General features: G+C 37.8%; 1 protein-coding gene and 1 long non-coding RNA gene across 4 annotated transcripts; one reads left to right on the plus strand and one right to left on the minus strand.

The window, feature by feature from the left end:
• Window positions 1-3354: 3354 nt before the first annotated feature.
• LOC104087075 (uncharacterized) lies at window positions 3355-5158 on the minus strand. Its single transcript, XM_070180275.1, has 3 exons — window positions 4356-5158; window positions 4101-4263; window positions 3355-3507 (listed from the first exon to the last, which is right to left on the minus strand). The coding sequence occupies exons 1-3, from the start codon at window positions 5156-5158 to the stop codon at window positions 3355-3357; spliced, it is 1119 nt and encodes a 372-aa protein (XP_070036376.1).
• A 2913-nt stretch (window positions 5159-8071) lies between these two features.
• On the plus strand, window positions 8072-16736 carry LOC117274364 (uncharacterized). 3 transcript variants are annotated; one of them, XR_011409679.1, is made up of 4 exons: window positions 8072-8329; window positions 10037-11734; window positions 15147-15214; window positions 16517-16736. It is a non-coding gene; the product is annotated as an uncharacterized lncRNA (long non-coding RNA). The 3 variants fall into 3 exon arrangements; XR_011409680.1 differs by lacking the exon at window positions 8072-8329 and adding an exon at window positions 8342-9624; XR_011409681.1 differs by lacking the exon at window positions 15147-15214.
• The last annotated feature ends 1116 nt before the right edge of the window (window positions 16737-17852 follow it).

The following is a 17852-nucleotide window of genomic DNA, read 5'->3' on the forward strand; positions in this document are numbered from 1 at the left end:
TGGGTGTGACTTTTGAGTTCTAAGGGATGATAGAGAGAGACTGAAACTTAAAATGATGTGGCACTTTTATAGCCATTTAAAAATGTGCATGAGAATACAAAGGAACTACTAACCTGTGTTAAGGGAACCGGGTTCCCTGACTTAGTTTTGTAAATGTGAGCCTCATCCTTTTACCAAGATGCAATGTCATTAGCTACTTGTTTGCTCAATTGTTGCCATGCGTGTCTACCTGTAACGGTACAGAGATGAGTTAGAACTTGCCAGAAAATACGTTTTAGCTATTTTTTACCTGTTCATTCTTTCATAGCCAATCATTGAGGGACCTGGTTATTAGTTCTATTTTATCAACCCCAATACCAATCGATTCTTTTCAAAATGCTCTCTGCTCAGTGCTTTGGTGAAGATATTTGCTATTTGGTCTTCTGTTTTGCAGAACTTCATGCAGATAAGACCCTTTTCAACATTGTCTCTGAGAAAATGATGCCCACATCAATGTGTTTTTTTCTCTTATGCTGAACTGGGTCTTTGCCATATTGAGAGCACTGGTATTATTACACAGTAATGGCATACAATCAGAAAATACACCAAAGTCCTCCAGTTGCTACTTGATCCATAACAGTTGAGCGCTGCAAGAGGCAGCTACCACATACTCAGCTTCTACAGTTGAAAGAGCCACAGAGTTTTATATCCTGGTACCCCCATGAAATCAGACACGATCCCAAAAAATGTGTCATGCCAGATGTGCTCTTTCTATTCACCAGATAACCGGCATAATCAGCATCAGCATACCTAATTAAGTTGAAATTGTCTTCTAAAGGATAACAGAGAACCAGGTCCTGCATTCCTTTAAGATACCTTAGAATTCTCTTGGCGGCCTTCAGATGAGATTCTTTTGGACTAGACTGAAATCTAGCACATAATCCCACACTGAATACAATATCAGGTCTACTAGTTGTGATATATAAGAGTGAACCAATGATACCTCTGTACACGGTTCGTTCACAGGAGAACCAGGTTTATCCACGTCTAGATGAGTGGCAGTGGAAATAGAAGTATAAATGATCTTTGAACTTCCATCTCAAATCTCTTTAGGAGCTCATTAATGTACTTCTGCTGGCTTATCATTGTGCCCTTAGGAGTTTGCTTAACTTGCAGCCCTAAGAAAAAATTTAATTTCCCCATCATGCTCATTTCAAACTCACTTTCCATGAGCTTTGAAAACTCTTTACACTAGGAATTATTTGTTGAACAAAAAATGATGTCGTCAACATAAACTTGCACAATGAGCAGGTTCCTTCCCCGTTTCTTTAGAAATAGGGTGTTGTCGATTTTTCCTCTTGTAAAGACATTTTCAAGGAGAAATTTAGACAACCTTTCATACCATGCATGAGGGGCATGCTTCAGTCCATATAATGCCTTGTCAAGTTTGAATACATGCTCGGGATGCTCATGATATTCAAAATCGGGTGGTTGTTTGACGAAGACTTCTTCCTTTAGATATCCATTCAGAAATTCACTTTTGACATCCATTTGAAACAATTTGAATTCCATATAAGATGCAAAGGCAATGATGATTCCGGTGGCTTCCATTCGATCAACTAGAGCAAAAGTTTCATTATAGTTGACCCTTCTTCTTGACTGTAGCCTTGAACTACTAACCTTGCCTTGTTCCTTATTTTGTTCCCAAACTCATCAAGTTTGTTTCTGAACACCCACCTAGTTCCTATAACAGTTCTGTCTGAGGGTTGAGGAACCAGGTGTCATACATTGTTCCTCTCAAATTGATGGATTTCATCTTGCATAGCAGTAATCCAGTCAGCATCTTTCAATGTTTCTTTGATATTTTTGGGTTCAATTTGAGAGAGGAAAGCTGAGAAGGTAAGTGAGTTTCTTGACTTTGATCTAGTTTGAATCCCTAAGTCAAGAAGAGTGATTATATTTTGAAGAGGGTGTAAACTTTTGTGTTTCCGGTTAGACACCTGAATCTCATTGCGAGAGGATCCAGGTTCCTCTAAATGAGATCCATTGTTGACATAAGTGCCACTTCTCAACTCAGCATCAATAGTTCCTTGCACGGCATCAATAACTTTGTTCTCTGCTTCAGTTGTTGTGATTAAGGGACCAAGTTCCTCTGTATCAGTTTGCAATTCAGCTGCACCATCTTCATTTGATTCCTTGACCCGACTCATCATGTCAGCCTTTCCATTTGCCATATCAATGACTTCACCAGGAACCTTTGACTTCTCTCTGTCTTGATTAACCTTATCATGTGAATCTTTCCTTAACACATTGAGTTCTTTTGTTATAGGCCTTGTAGGCTTTACTTTGTGATGAATAGCCAAGGAGGATTCCTTCATCACTTTTGGCATCAAATTTTCCCAGTGCTTCCTTCTCATTATTAAGAATGAAACATTTGTAGCGAAACGTCCTCAAATGTGTTAGCTTGGGTTTTCTCCCGTTCAGCAGTTCATACGGGGTTTTGTACAATAGAGACCTGATCATGCGCCTGTTCACCAAATAGCATGCAGTGTTAACTGCCTCTGCCCAGAAACTTTTTGCAACACCACTATCAATCAGCATTGTCATTTCCATATCTTTAAGAGTCCTATTTTTCCTCTCCACAACACCATTTTGTTGGGGTGTTCTTAGAGCTGAAATATTATGACTTATATTTTTTTCAGCACAAAATTCGTCGAATTTTGCATTGTCAAACCCTATGCCGTGATAAGAACTTATACTCACAACATTATAGCTCATCTTCACAAAAGCAGCAAACACTAGAAAAGCTTCATCCTTGGTTCTAAGGAACATAGTTCAGGTGAATCTAGAGTAGTCATCCACTATGGCGAAAATGTACTTCTTTCCTCCTCTACTTGGCACCCTCATAGGTCCACACAGATCCATATGGAGGAGATCAAGTGGCCTTGAGGTGCTTACTTCCTTTTTGGGCTTGAAGGAGGACCTGACTTGCTTTCCTTTTACACATGCATCACATACCTTGTGATCTTTGAAACTTGACTTAGGCAGCCCACGAACCAGGTCCTTCTTGGCCAATTTGTTCAGCAATGTAAAGCTTGCATGACCTAATCTTTTGTGCTATAGTTCAGCATTTTCATCAACAACACTCAAGTATGTAAGATCCTTATTGTTCAAGGATTCAAAATTAGCAACATAAATATTTTTATATCTTTTTTCCACTAGACCACTTCACCAGTCACGAGATTTGTGACTGTGCAGGTTTTTGACACTAATTCCACTTTGTTTCCTTTGTCACAGATTTGAGAGACACTCAGTAGGCTATATTTCAAGCCATTCACATAATACATATTCTCAAATGAGTCTTCCCAATTCTTCCTACTCCCAGAATGTATCCCTTTTTGCATTGCCAAAGGACACACTCCCTCCTTGCAGAGCTTTAAGTGAAAGGAAATCATCGATGCTTCCAGTCATATGCTTAGAACCACCATTATCCATATACAATTTCTGGCTGCTTCCTTTCTCTGCTCCCTGCACAAGAAAATCAAGGATTAGACTTAGGAACCCAAACAAGTTTGAGTCCCTTGTAGTGAGAAAAAGGGCGAATTAAACTTCTTTTTGTCCAAAACAGGCAATACACGTTTTTTAATAAATGATCCAGGTTCCTTAGCAGTAGTTACCTTTTCAACAAAAACTTGGTTTTTCTGTTGAGACTGAATTCTAGCCTTATAGTTTTCTTTAATGTGTCTAGTGTTGCCACAGTGAGTGCAAAGTCAGTTATTAGGGACAGTAACATACTTGCTATACGGATTGTAGGGAGTCATTTTCTTTTGAAACCCGACTCCCTACATGTTCCCACTATTGCTTGTAAACATAGCGGTGATTGTATCAGAGGACCAGGTCCACTTTAGAGTTTTTTCTAGGTCATTTTTAACTCCGCCTAGATCTTCTTGAAGTTGTCTATTTCTTTCAAGTTCAGCACGTATACTAGATTTCACAGATTTGAGTTCATTTTCAAGCTTAATGTGTGCCTCACTTGCAACTTCCTTTTACTTTTGGATAATCCCTAAACTGTTTCCCCTTTTTAGTTCCTCTATTGTTTCTTTTAGGTCCATAACAATTACCAACATGTCATCTCTCTCATTTTCTACGTTTCCAATTTTTTTAGTTAGAACATCCGTTTGTTTCTTTAGAACCTCGATGGTTTCTTTTACGACTACCAGATCATCTCTCTCATTTTCTACATCTCCTAGTTCCACAGTTAATGCATTTTTATCATTTATAATACTGTGATAAACATCAATTAAAAACTTTGCCAAAGATATAAGCTTTTTTTTAGAGTAATACTTCAAATTTCTTTGAACGTCTAGAAAGTTTACCTCATCATCATCATCTTCATCATCGTCAGATTTTCCATCAAAGCAAATATTGAGTCATATTCAGCTGCTTCACTTTCAACTGCCATCATGTAGGTATCACCTTGTGCATCATCGTCTCCAGATTCGCTGGAAGAATCTCCCCATGCAGCAAGAGCTTGTTTCACAACATTGTCAGCGGCTTCTTTTCTCTTGAATCTTTTGTCAAGAACCGAGTTCCTCTTGACTGCTTTGTTTGTATAGTGCTTGTACAATTCTTTCTTGAGGAGAGGATAGTCTTTGATGAAGCGTCCTGGCTTACTAAATTTATGACACAAGTCATAACCTCTTGGCTTGCTGGAGCTGCCCCTTTTTGGAATGCCTCCATTCCTACGAACCATTTTCTGAAATCGCTTCGTTAGGTAGGCCATGTCAGCATCCTTACCACTAGAATCATTATTGTCTATCTTGAGGACCAGGTTCTTCTCCTTTTTGGGCTCTCTTCTTTCATGGTCCTTCTTCTTCTTCATTTCGTAGGTATTCAAATTTCTAATGAGTTCATGAATGGTCAGCTTTTGCAGATCCTTTGCCTCCGTGATAGCATTTACTTTAGTTTCCCGAGAACTAGGTAATACAGTGAGTATTTTCCTAACAAGTTTTTTCCTTGGATTGATCTCTCCTAGAAAGTGGAGCTCGTTAATGATAGAGGTGAATTGAGTGTGCATGTCCTGAATGGATTCATCATCCTTCATCCTGAAAAGTTCATACTCAGTGGTGAGCATGTCGATCTTCGACTGCTTGACTTGAGTTGTTCCTTCATGTGTCATTTGGAAAGCTTCCTAGATCTCTTTGGCTTATTGACAGGCAGAAATCTTGTTGTATTCGTCTGGACCAATACCACAGATGAGGATCTTTTTTTCTCGGAAGTTCTTCTATATAGCTTTGCGGTCAGCATCGTTGTACTCCTTCCTTGTCTTGGGAACTGTCACTGCTGGTTCGCCAATGGTCTATAGGGACGAAGGTCCATCGCAGATAATATCCCAGAGCTCTGAATCTTCAGCCATGATGAAATCATGCATCCTTGTCTTCCACCATCCATAGGACTGTCCATTGAATCTTGGTGGTCTGTAGGTTGATTGACCTTCTTCAAAGTTTGATGGAGCAACAATTTGGATCCTTTCTAGTTGTTAGCCTGATAGAAAGAACCTCTTCTGATACCAATTGATAGAAACTTAGGATCCACCTAACTATATAGAGAACCTGATTCTCTATTAGTTCCCACAGAATACACACAATAAGAGATAAGTAAATGACACATCAGAGTTTTACGTGGAAAACTCCCAACTCACGAAATTAAAAACCACGACCTACACTCGTAGGATTTCAACTTCACTAACCGAGCAACTTTTAGATTACAACATATTGTAACCTAGGAATTAAAATGTTAGTCCCTCACTCACTTGTAATAACTCTATTACAAAGCACACAACTCGACTAACTCTAGCCAAGACACAAAAATAATATTTATGGTTTTACAAATGGTTTCCTGCACAATGCTTCTAGCTAAGCTAAGTAGGAATTACAAGTAAATCACTCTAACAAAGGTGCAACACAACAAAGGACATATAATGACACAATGCTGGAAATTGGTCATTCGTTATGTTGTTATTTGTTCTTGAGGCCTGGAAGTCACTTGCAAGATGGAAACACACTTGAGAGGAAACTTGATTAATTCTCGGATGTGCAAGTGTGTGTTTTCTTCATTGCTTCATGTTAATAATATCCAAGTGATGTCACTTGGATGATGCAAGCAAATATCCGGTACAAGGCATTCCCCATAAAGTGATTGCTGCATTGTTCACACTGTTGCATGTGTGCAGAGAAATAGTTGCAGTGACTTTACAGCTGTGAGCAGTTGACTGGTATAGTCAGCAGGGGAACTAATGACCGTCTATTCCCTCTGTCGTCCCTTTGACTCTAGCTATTGGAGCTTGTGCCCGATTTGATTATTGTTGTGTTTTGGCACCTTGAGGATGTATAACGATTTTCGATCTGATTCTTATCATTAAGTTTATTAGATCGTCAAAACATAACAAGACACATAACTTATCAAAAGAGGAAGTGGAAAAAAGAGAGCAATAAAGTCACTACAGTGTGTTGAAAACCTTCCGCGCTTAAATTTAATTGCAGAACTGGTACTAAATTTATGGGGATTGTTTTGTCTTGGAACTCTTTAAATTACTTTTGCAATCGAACTTGAGTAATTGGTCCAGTGAAGCTTTCAGGGAGAAGATTAAGCAATGCCTGTGGAGTATCTTAAAAAGGACAACAAGAATTGAGTATTTTTAGGAGAAAATCGCATCTTGATTAATTGATATACATTTGGCCAAATACCTAGACGGCTCCTTAAACTTGGCTCCAGTTTTCATTTTAGCACTTAAACTCAGCCTAGTCCCTATTAAACACTCTAACTCAAATAAAGGTGTACCTATTAAACACAGATGATGACATGGCATATTTGTGTAAACTGCACCTAAGTTAGGCGCGTGAAATGATCATTTCTTTTCCTTTTTTAGTTTCAGAACATTTCTTTTCCCCACACATATAACGGCCACCCACGTTGGAGAAGCAAAGGAAGAAACACCATATCCACCGTGTAACCACCCGATCACCGCCACTCTTCATACACCACCGCCACTATTCACCATATTTCCCCAAAGATCAGCTACAAGCCTACAACTATGTGAGATCCGATTAAATAAAATCCACCATCTTTGTCCTCACCACCTATCTACCATTGCCCACAATGGTTCAAATATAAGATTTCCAAGCTTAAAATGCTAGAATCTGAAAATTTTCAAAGTTGCCTGCTTTATCCCAGAAATCAGAGGCAAAACTACCACAATAATAAAGAGCAAAGAGAGAAACCCATCATAATTCCGCCTACTTAAAAATCAAAATGGACGATTCAACTCAAAATTAAACAATTTCAAAAGTGCTCAAGCTTAATTTCGTGAATCACAACATGTGCCCGACGAAATCGAAACAAAACTTGAAAGCAGTCAAACGTTAATCAACTTGTTGTGGTGTCACAGTGGTGGATAGCAGGTTGTGGATTTTCAAATTATTCTTGCTGGCCATGAAATTGGGTAGACATTTAAGATAGATTGCAGAAGAATTTTAAAAACTGTGGGATAATAGGTGAAGTAGACTGTGAAGTATTTGAGATGATATTTCTTTTGGTGATAGTGTGTGTGTATGAGGGGGGAGGGGGAGGGGAGAAGATGATGATGGGTGCAGAGAAAGGGGACGGTTGGTGAGAAGATGACCCGCTAGGGTGGGTGGGGGGTTTCTATTCTTTCTCTTCTTTTTTGGTTAGCTGGACTCAATAGCCATATGGTTGTGTGTCATTCGTTAATTTTGCTATGTCACCGCGTCTAAAGTGCACGCATTATCCCATTTTTACTAGTTAGTCACGAGGTATTTAATAGGTACACTTTTATTTGAGTTAGAGTGTTTAATAGGGACAAGGCTGAGTTTAAGTGCTAAAATGAAAACTGGAGCCAAGTTTAAGGGGCCGTCTAGGTATTTGGCCTATACATTTTGTAACTGATTTATTTAATTAATTAGTTATATTGTTTTGATTAGTTTGATACACCAGAATGACAAAACGAGTATAAATTGATTATTCAATATATTTATTTTGTTGACACATTGTTGCTTCCTCCTATTGCCTCAAGAACCATAACTTGATTTTGACACCAGAAATATTTTGACACTTTCGTTTTAGGCTTTTTGTTGTTACGCTGGCTTCTCTTTTTCTATTATATAGAAGTGTGAAAAATCGTCAACCAAGGGCAAAATTACCTTTCTATCTCAGTCATAATTTATTTACTTTTTTTGCTCGATTTGCCACAAAAAATGCCTCAGTCAGCGACAACAACCATGGCTTCTAGTTCCTGCTCTTCACTTCTTGACATTTTCTTTCTTCTTCAGCCGTAAGAATCCTTATTTGCTTGTTTGCCTATTTGTTTATTTTGCTCCTTTGTCTTGTCTTTCTCAATTATTTCTTTCATAAATTGTTTTTTTCCCTCTTAGACCATACTAATAAAATTTGGAACTGCATTCCAATTTCTCCTTTCTTCTTCCAATTTTCACTTGGTCTATGCTACATTTTCGAGTTCTGCTGAAGTGTTTTTCACACTCGCTTGCTTTGCCTGTTGTACCCGTTTGTTGTCTGTTGCACCTCTTTGTAGGTAATGGGTATTTGGTGACTCTCTCTTATGTACTATTCTTTTGGAATATTTTTCCACTATGTACATCTGCTTTTGACATACATGTTTGGTTTTCTTCTGCATAGGTTTAAATACAATTTGAGCACATTGAATTGACATCTGGAACGAAAATGACATAAAACAGACAAGAGCATTGTTGTAGCCATGGTGTTTGACAATATGCCGTGAAAAACTATAATCTAGTTGTAACGACCCGGCCAGTCGTTTCGAGTATTACAACCCTGTCTCCCAATTTACTACTCAAATTGTGCTTTTCGGTTGTTATTTGATGTGCCGAGGGTAATTGGTTTGGGTCCGGTGAGGTTTGAAATTATTTGGAACACTTGTTTCCAAGGTTTAGAACTTAAGTTAAAAAGGGTGACCGAATGTTGACTTATGTGTAACGACCCCAGAGAAATTTTGCTTGAAAATTAAGGTTTTGTGGTACCGAGGAAGATTAATTAGTACGTGCTCGGACTTTTTGAGTTGAACAATGCACTGAGAGGTAAAGAAAAGATTTTGGCAGAGAAATACATTTCTGCGGTCCATTATGCGATCGCATAATCACTCTGCGGACTGCATAATGGCCGCAGAGTGAGGCAGGAAAGGGGCAGCTTTGGATGCCATTCTACGGTCGACTATGCGACCGCAGAACTGTTATGCGGTTCATTATGTGACCGCAGAACAGGTCTGCGAGCCGCATAATGACCGCAAACCCAGGCAGGCAACTTCATGTTTTTGGGAACCAATTTCTGTGGCCTATATGCCGACTGCATATCAATTCTGTGATCGCATATGCGACCGCAGAGTGATTTTCGGAGCTTTACTTTTCTGATTTTATAAACCCGAACCCATTCTTATAAAACACTATTGGGGGGTCATTTTGAAGGGTTTCATCTGATATTTTAGAGAGTGGTGAGAGCATCTTAGAGAGAAAAAGTGAAGACTTAGTCAATTGTTCATCAATTCTTGTTCAAGGCTTGAAGATTTCACAAGGATCTTGTTAGGGCTTTAAAGAGGTAAGAATTTTTTTCCCCCAATTCTTCAATTTCGATTTTTGGGGTAAAAGACGGGAGATTAAGAGTATGATTCTTGGGTGTAAGAGTATCATTTATACATACATGTACGAATAAGGTTGTGGAAAGATTGTTGAGTTCAAACGGGTAAAGATTGGGTTGAAAATGATAGAAATCTTCAAAGACTTTAATTGAAGATTTGAGGGTCGAGTTGATGTCGGAATTTTATAAAATTTGTATGGCTGGACTCGTGGTTGGATGTGCGTTCATATTTTATAACTTTTGTTGGGTTCCGAGATGTGGGGCCCACGGGCGATTTTTGAGTTAAATTTCGGATTTTATTGAAAAATTTGTATTTTCTTATGGAATTAATTAGAATAATTGATATTGACTGAATCGAATTAATTGTGGCTAGATACGAGGCTTTCGGAAACCAAATATCGTGGCAAGGGCATAGCGGAATAAAGAATTTTACTGTTTGAGGTAAGTAACAATTCTAAATTTGGTCCTGAGGGTATGAAACCACAGATTATGTGTTATGTGATTGGTTATGAGGTGACGCACATTCTAGGTGACGGACGTGTGGGCGTGCACCGTAGGAATCGTGACTTGGTCAAATTCCATGGAACTGTGTAGTTAAATAATTTGTTGATATCAGTACATTCTCTACGTGTTAGAGAAAATTGAGCTGAGACTCGTATTAAAAATCATGCTTAGACATATGTTGTTATTATTGGTATCCACTGGGGTCATTTCTATTGTTGAATTATATGTTCAAATTCTAATTTCATACTCAGTCATGTTCATTCATTTCATATCATATCTTAATCTCTGTTGCTATTTATTGATGCATCATATTATCATTTTGGCCTGATTTTCATGACACCTTGATCCCGAGAGACTGGAGAGGTTGATGATTGAGTGAGTCCGAGGGCCTAATTGTGAGGATATTTATGGGATCGGGCTGCACGCCGCAACATATTTCATTGTTATATGCCATGATTGGCTTGATATAGCGCTTGGGCTGAAAGAGCCCCTCCGGAGTCTGTACACACCCCCAGTGAGTGCAGGTACCTACTGTGTACGAATGCGAGTGCCGAGTGCTGAGTGACTGTGAAGAAAGAGTAAATATGAGGTTGGAGTGAATGGGAGGACTGAGTGGCTGTTACTCTGAGAGGATGCATTGATTCCATTATTGCTGCATTTCAGCTGTCATTATCACTATTTTGGAAAAATTCTGAAAGACATTATTTATGTTTCAGTCAAATTTGAAATGAAATTACTGTGGAGTTTTAAATGTTGAACTTGAAAGCATGCCTACCTTGATATGTTGGAAATTACTGTAATTGGAATTAGCTGTGAAGCTCGTCATTACTTTCAGTTCTTTATTTATTATTGTTACTTACTGAGTTGATTGTACTCATATTATACCCTGCACTTCGTGTGCAGATCCAGGTGATCCCGGACACCGCGGGTATTTCGCACACCTTGTCTCTCATTCCCTATCTCCTTGTTTACTGTATTTGGTCTCAGACTATTATAAACCGTATTTTCTAGACTTGTAACGTATAGATGCTCATATACTCAGTGACACCGGATTTTGGGAATAAATTTATATTCAATATTGGTGGGAGTTTTCCCCTTAAATTAATTATTATGTTTCCAATATTTAAAAGAAGTTATGGGTTATTGATATTGTCGGCTTGCCTAGTATCGGGATAGGCGTCATCACGACATGTGTGATTTTTGGGTCATGACACCGGTCTTACCGGAGAGTTAAATTCGATATTTTTGGCATTAAAGGCTAAAATGTTTGTTAAGTGATGGTTCTAATGGCTAATTGGCAATTTTCTTGGTATTTATATGGTCAATTAGTACCCCTCATTTTTTGAATTTATTTATAGAATATGTAACTTTGTTGCAGGGCCTCAATCTATTATATTATAACTGTAGATAGCAGAAAGGCAATCACCTTATGTTGGAGCTTTCCTTGGAAGATGAGCAAGGCTAATCGTAATGTTGTTGTGTCTACTCAGATACAAAAAAGACGTTTATGAGCTCAAAGGAAAAGCTTTATTTAACTTTCTTCAGGAAATTGTGTGTGTTTGCTCAGGTTCGTTATTACTGATTTGCTTATTATGTTGCTTTAAACAAACCCAAGGAATTGTTGGGGTTGCTTTGGTGAGTAATGAGATTGCTCTTTTTGAGGAATTTTTAGCTTTTGGGAATTTATTATTGATGACTACAATTAAAGAAAAATCGGATAAGTGGGATAAGACCAAATGTGTAAGAAATGAAATGGATTTTGAGTTGCATCACACGTAATTCAAAATTGGGTGTAACATGACTGGGTTGATATTTTGGGAAGTGTAACTCTTTAAAATTATAGCAATGGGTAACTTAGTCGCAACTATTTTATTTAAAAATTTCGGAGGTTAATTTGATAAGTTTACTGTCTTCACATTTTTTTAGGAAGAAATTTATTTACTTATTTATCTTTTACTTGATTGAAAAAACTTTGAGATAGAATACTGAAAAAAAAAAAAGATATCAAAAAGAAAAAAGAAGAGAATTTAGGTGAGAAGAGCAGTATTAGATAATTAAGAGATGAAAAAAGAAGACATTTTAATGATCAAATAGAAAAAAAGAAGAAAATTTAGGTGAGAGCTGAGAAGTACAATATTAGAAAATTAAGAGACGAAGACGGACAATGTTTATTCTATGTTCAAAATGGGTTTAGAAATGACTACATTGAAATGAAAACAAAAACGCTGATCAGCTGATATGTTTAATGTTTCCTTTTTCTTTCTTTCTTTTGGGGGACAGTTATTGACCCAAATAATATGCAAATCAAGTGTATTTGTGTTCTTCTGTTTGAACAAAAAAAGTCAAATTTATTTCTTGCTGCTTGAGGTTTATATTTTTTTCTTAGCATTCGTGGTATTTGTTGTTCTTTGAAGCTTTGTACATGTGGGTAGAATTGAGCATGGATTTGAATTCATGTCCTGTGGCTCTCTGATACGCTGTGCTATACATTTTCAATAGAGCACTGAGATGATTATTAGTTTACTTCTAACAGCTTTCAAGCTTCTATTGTCGTCTTGTTATGCTGCATGCCTAGCTACTTTACCATTAAATATTTATAGTATTACAAAGCACACTAAGATTTCATTGCATTTAGTTTTTGGTACAGGACGTTAGCTATTCTAATTTGTCGGTTTTATCTAACATTCCAAAAATATATGCTGTATTTCTGATAAAGTGATAACGAAAGAGCATCAAGATAGGGAAAGTACGATTCTCTTTTAGGACACTACACAAATGTTAGAGATAATCTACAAACTCAGCACAGTTAATTGCTATGTAGAGAGTTATAACCAAATATGAACTTATATGTCCGATTAAGACTTTCAAACAAACATTATGAAATTTGGGAGGTGTCTATTTTGCATTTGTCATACCTGTAGTTTAATATAATCAAAGTAACATGTGGTGTCAAATGTTTAAAATGACATGGCCATTAGTTATTAATTTTTACGTAGGAGACAACAATTTATCTATGCAGGCTTTGTGCTTCTTGTTCTGCGGCAGTAAATTTTTCTTGATGCTTAGTATTTGGATGCCCCACATTGGTTTGTTGGAAACTCCTTCTATCCTAAAAGAAATAAGTATTAGCTGTCCTCTTTTCTAAATGTTTTGCTTTTGAAGAATCAACTTTTGAGGAGATTGCTCAAGAGCTGTGTGAAATTTCTTTATATCATATTAAGATTACTCTCCATTGTTTTCCACTATTACTCTTTCTTATTTCTTAAAAAGCATAAAGTAGACAAAAGGATGCGGACGATGTAACGACCCGATCGGTCGTTTTGAGTATTATAACTCTGTTCCCTTATTTACTATTCACTTTATGCTTTACAGTTGTTTTATGACTTACCGGGTTAGTTGGTTCGGATCCGGAAGGATTTCGGGGTGAAATGAGACACTTAGTCTCATAATTGAAAACTTAAGTTGGAAAAGTTAATCGGATGTTGACTTATGTGTAAACGACCTCGAATTTGAATCCTGATGATTCCAATAGCTCCGTATGGTAATTTTGGACTTAGGAGCGCGCCCGAAAAATTATTTGGAGGTCCGTAGAGGAATTAGGCTTGAAATGGTGAAAGTCAAATTTTTGGGAAGTTTGACCGGGGGGTTGACTTTTTGATATGAGGGTCGAAATCTGATTCTGAAAATTTGAATAGGTCTGTTATGTCATTTATGACTTGTGTGAAAAGTTTGAGGTCAATCGGACGTGATTTGATAGGTTCCGGCATCGTTTGTAAAAATTGAAAGTTTCAAAGTTCATTAGGCTTGAATCTATGTGTGATTCGTGTTTTTAGTGTTGTTTGATGTGATTTGAGTCCTCGAGCAGGTTCGTGTTATGTATTGGGACTGGTTGGTACGATTGAACAGGGTCTCGAGGGCCTCGGGTTTGATTCGGGGTGGTTCCGAACCAAGTTTGGGTATTTTGATGCTGCTGGTTGCTGGTTCTGGTATTGTTCTTTGCGTTCGCGAGGAGCCTCTCGCGTTCGCGAGGAAGGATTTTGCTGTTGGGACTTTGTTTTTCGCGTTCGCGAAGAGGCTCTCGCGTTCGCGAAGAAGGAATTTTTTGTTATCCGTTGTCTGACTTTGGAGGCTCATATCTCGCAATCTGTAAGGAATTTGGTGCTGATCTAAAAATAAAAGTTGTAGTCTTTTGTGTCTAGTTTTCAGAAAGGTAAACCATTTGTCATTTAGAGTTGTGTACAAAAGGTTATGATAGATATACTACAGACTGTCTGGGAAGAGTTTGAAAATCTCTGTTGCACAGGGCTGAATTTGGAATCGTATATCTCGCAATATATAAGGAATTGGGAGATGAGAAACAAATAAAAGTTATAACCCTTGATGTCTAGTTTTCAAAAAGTTACACCATTAAACATTTGGAGTTTTGTACAAAATCTTATGACCATTATACTAGAGGCTGTCTTAAAAGGGCTTGAAAATGGTTGTTAGAGATTTTGTTCATCACGAACGCGAGGGGAGGGTCGCGAACACGAAGAACAAACCCCTGGGCAGCAGAATAAAGTCCAAATTCGTCTCATTCTTCCATTTTTGGACCAAGGAAGCTCGGGTGACGTGATTTTTCGAGAGTTTTTCAAGGAAAACATTGGGATAAGAATTCCTAACCTTATTTTGGTTAAATTACATGAATCTATTGTTGTTTTTATCACTAAATTAGTGAATTGAGTTGAAAATTTTAGAAAACCCTCTTGGTTTAACTTGAAGATTTGAGGGTCGAGTTGAGGTCGGATTTTGGTAAAATTGGTATGGTTAGACTCGTGGTTGAATGGACTTTTGGATTTTGTAACTTTTGTCGGGTTCCGAGACGTGGGCCCCACGAGTGATTTTTTAGCTAAGTTTCGGATTTTGATTGAAAATTTGTATTTTCTTATGAAATTAATTCCAGTAATTTTTATTGACTGAATCGAATTATTTGTGACTAGATACGAGGCTTTCAGAGACCAATTCTCGAGGCAAGGGCATAACAAAGTGAGAAATTACACGGGTTGAGGTAAGTAACACTTCTAAAATTGGTTCTGAGGGTATGAATCCCCGAATTGGTGTTATATAAATTGTTTGGAGGTGACACACACGATAGTTGGCGAGCGTGTGGACGTGCACCATGTAAATTGACTTGAATAAATCCTGTGAAGTTGCAAAGTTAAAGAATCATGTTATTATCTGAACATGCCACACGTGTTAGAGGAATTGAGCTGAGGCTAGTAATAAAGATCATGTTTAGGCTATGTGCCGATATTTTGGGACCCATAGGATCGTGTTGCTGTTGAATTAATTATTTTAAAATGTAAATTTCATACTCAATCATGCTCATCCATTGTGAGGATATTTATTGAATCGGGGCTGCCCGCCTGCAGCAGGCCATATCGGCTTTATATATATTATTATTATTATTATAGGATCGGGCTGCATGCCGCAGCAGGCCTTATAGGCTTTATTACTATATGGATCGGGGTTGCCCGCTTGTAGCAGACCTTATAGGCTTTACTATTATTATGGGATCGGACTGCACGTCGCAGTAGGCCATATCGGCTTTATATAGCGCTTGGGATGAAGGAGTCCCTCCAGAGTCTGCACACACCCCCAGTAAGCGCGGTTGATTTATAGCGCTTGGGCTGAAGGAGTCCCTCCGGAGTCTGCACATACACCTAGTGAGCGCGGTTGATATATATTGAGGGATGAATCTTCCCTGGACATGGATCTTGCACGAAACATTTATATTGAGGGATGAATCTTTCCTGGGCATGGATCTTGCCCGAAGCATTTATATTGAGGGATGGATCTTCCCTGGGCATGGATCTTGCCCGAAGCATTTATATTTAAGGATCGATTTTTCCTGGACCATATCTTGTCTGAATCATTGATATTTGGGGATGGATTTTCCCCTAGGCTGGATTGGCCTTATACAGTACTGAGTGACTGACTGTCAGTTGATGGATATACATATATATATTTGGGATGAATCTTCCCTGGGCTGGATTGGCTATATACAGTACTGAGTGATTGAGTATTTTAGACTGTGAGTACACAGAGTTTTTACTAAGGTGCATCATATACAGTATGTACATTGGCATATAGATACACAAATGGCATATTCCTCGTATTGTTCAGAATTGATCTGTTTTATTTGTACTGAAAGCAACTACTGAACTTGAAAGCATGCCTACATTTCTGTATTGTTATTATTTATACTGGACTGTACCTGCGGAGCTCGTCACTACTTTCAGTCCAAAGGTTAGTCTTGTTACTTATTGAGTTGGTTGTACTCATACTACACTCTGCACCTCGTGTGCAGATCCAGGTGCTTTCGGATACGGCGGTCGTTAGATCTCAGAGTGCTATCAGTTGGAGACTATCAAGGTAGTTGTTTGGGGTCCGCTGACCTTGACTCCCTTTCTTTCAGTTATTGTACTGTTCTATACTTTCAGACAGTGTTTTGTCAATCAGACTTTGTATTCATATTAGATGTTCATGTACTCAGTGACACCGGGTTTTGGGAGTGTTTATATATGAAATTATGAGATTTCTTCCGCTGAATTTAAATATTATATTTTCAAACTTAAAAGATACGATGATTTATTGAGATTGTCGGCTTGCCTAGTATTGAGATAGGCGTCATCACGACAACTGAGATTTTGGGTCGTGACAGACGACCCCTAACCTTTGAAGTTGAAGAGTGATAGTTAATTTACTATGTTGCATTTGTTGCTTCAATAAGTTTCTTGATGATTTCTTTCCTCCTCTGTTACTTTCTTCACTTCGTTTTCTTGAAGGCAGGAGGTGAATTTTGAATGAGTTTCCATGTAAACATGTATTCTATATGAGTAACTTGGATAAGAAATAATCTTCGTCCAGACATTTATATTAATTTTCTCTTAAATCTGATAATTTTTTCTCATCTGTTACTCTTTCACTCTTTACTTCATTTTCTTTTAGTTCAATGAAGGTAGATTTTTATTGAGTTCCTCGTACAAATAGGCAAATTTATGTATTTAACTAACCTGATGAAACTGATTGTGGTTAGGTGTGATTGTGGTCTTGACATCACTTATACCCACAAAAAATTGGTCTTGACCTCTTTTTAAGGCAATATCAATTAGGCTTCAGCAATGATGTGGCCATTGAAAGCTCTGTTGTTAATATGAGGTCGAAGTACTTGACATGCATTGGCTGATTATCTGATAGAGATTTTTTCTTATTCTGCGGTACCTGGTTCTATTTGCTGAAACTTACGTCTTACTGTCTAGATCAAGCATTTGACTTACCAGAAGGTGTCAAATTTATTGCAATAGTATTTTGTTTCTTTTTATGAAACCTCGTAAAGTGAAGTGCTAGAAAAATGAATCTTTGAGTTTGTGCATTGATGGATGATGAAAAATTTTGGTTTTAAAACTGAAAGCCATTAATTAAAAGCATGTCATTTATGAATCTTGACATTCATGTATATGCATTTTTTTGGATAAACATTTTATCTACACAAAGGGTCATTTTCTTGAGCCGAGAGTCTTTCGAAAACAGTCTCTCTACTCCCTCGGGATAGGAATAAGGTCTGCGTACACACTACCATCTCCAGACCCCAGTAGTGGAATTTCACTAGGTCGTTATTGTTGTTGTATTTTATCTATACAGAT

This window comes from Nicotiana tomentosiformis, chromosome 7 (genome assembly GCF_000390325.3).
Source record: "Nicotiana tomentosiformis chromosome 7, ASM39032v3, whole genome shotgun sequence".
NCBI lineage: Eukaryota > Viridiplantae > Streptophyta > Magnoliopsida > Solanales > Solanaceae > Nicotiana > Nicotiana tomentosiformis.

Coding starts and splice junctions, on each gene's coding strand:
- LOC104087075 (XM_070180275.1), bottom strand. CDS start 5,158: ATGACACATGAAGGAACAACTCAAGTCAAGCAGTCGAAGATCGACATG. Junction 4,264..4,355: donor ATGAAGATGATGATGATGAG/GTAAACTTTCTA, acceptor TGTTTATCACAG/TATTATAAATGATAAAAATG. Junction 3,508..4,100: donor ATGAGAGAGATGACATGTTG/GTAATTGTTATG, acceptor TTTCTTGTGCAG/GGAGCAGAGAAAGGAAGCAG.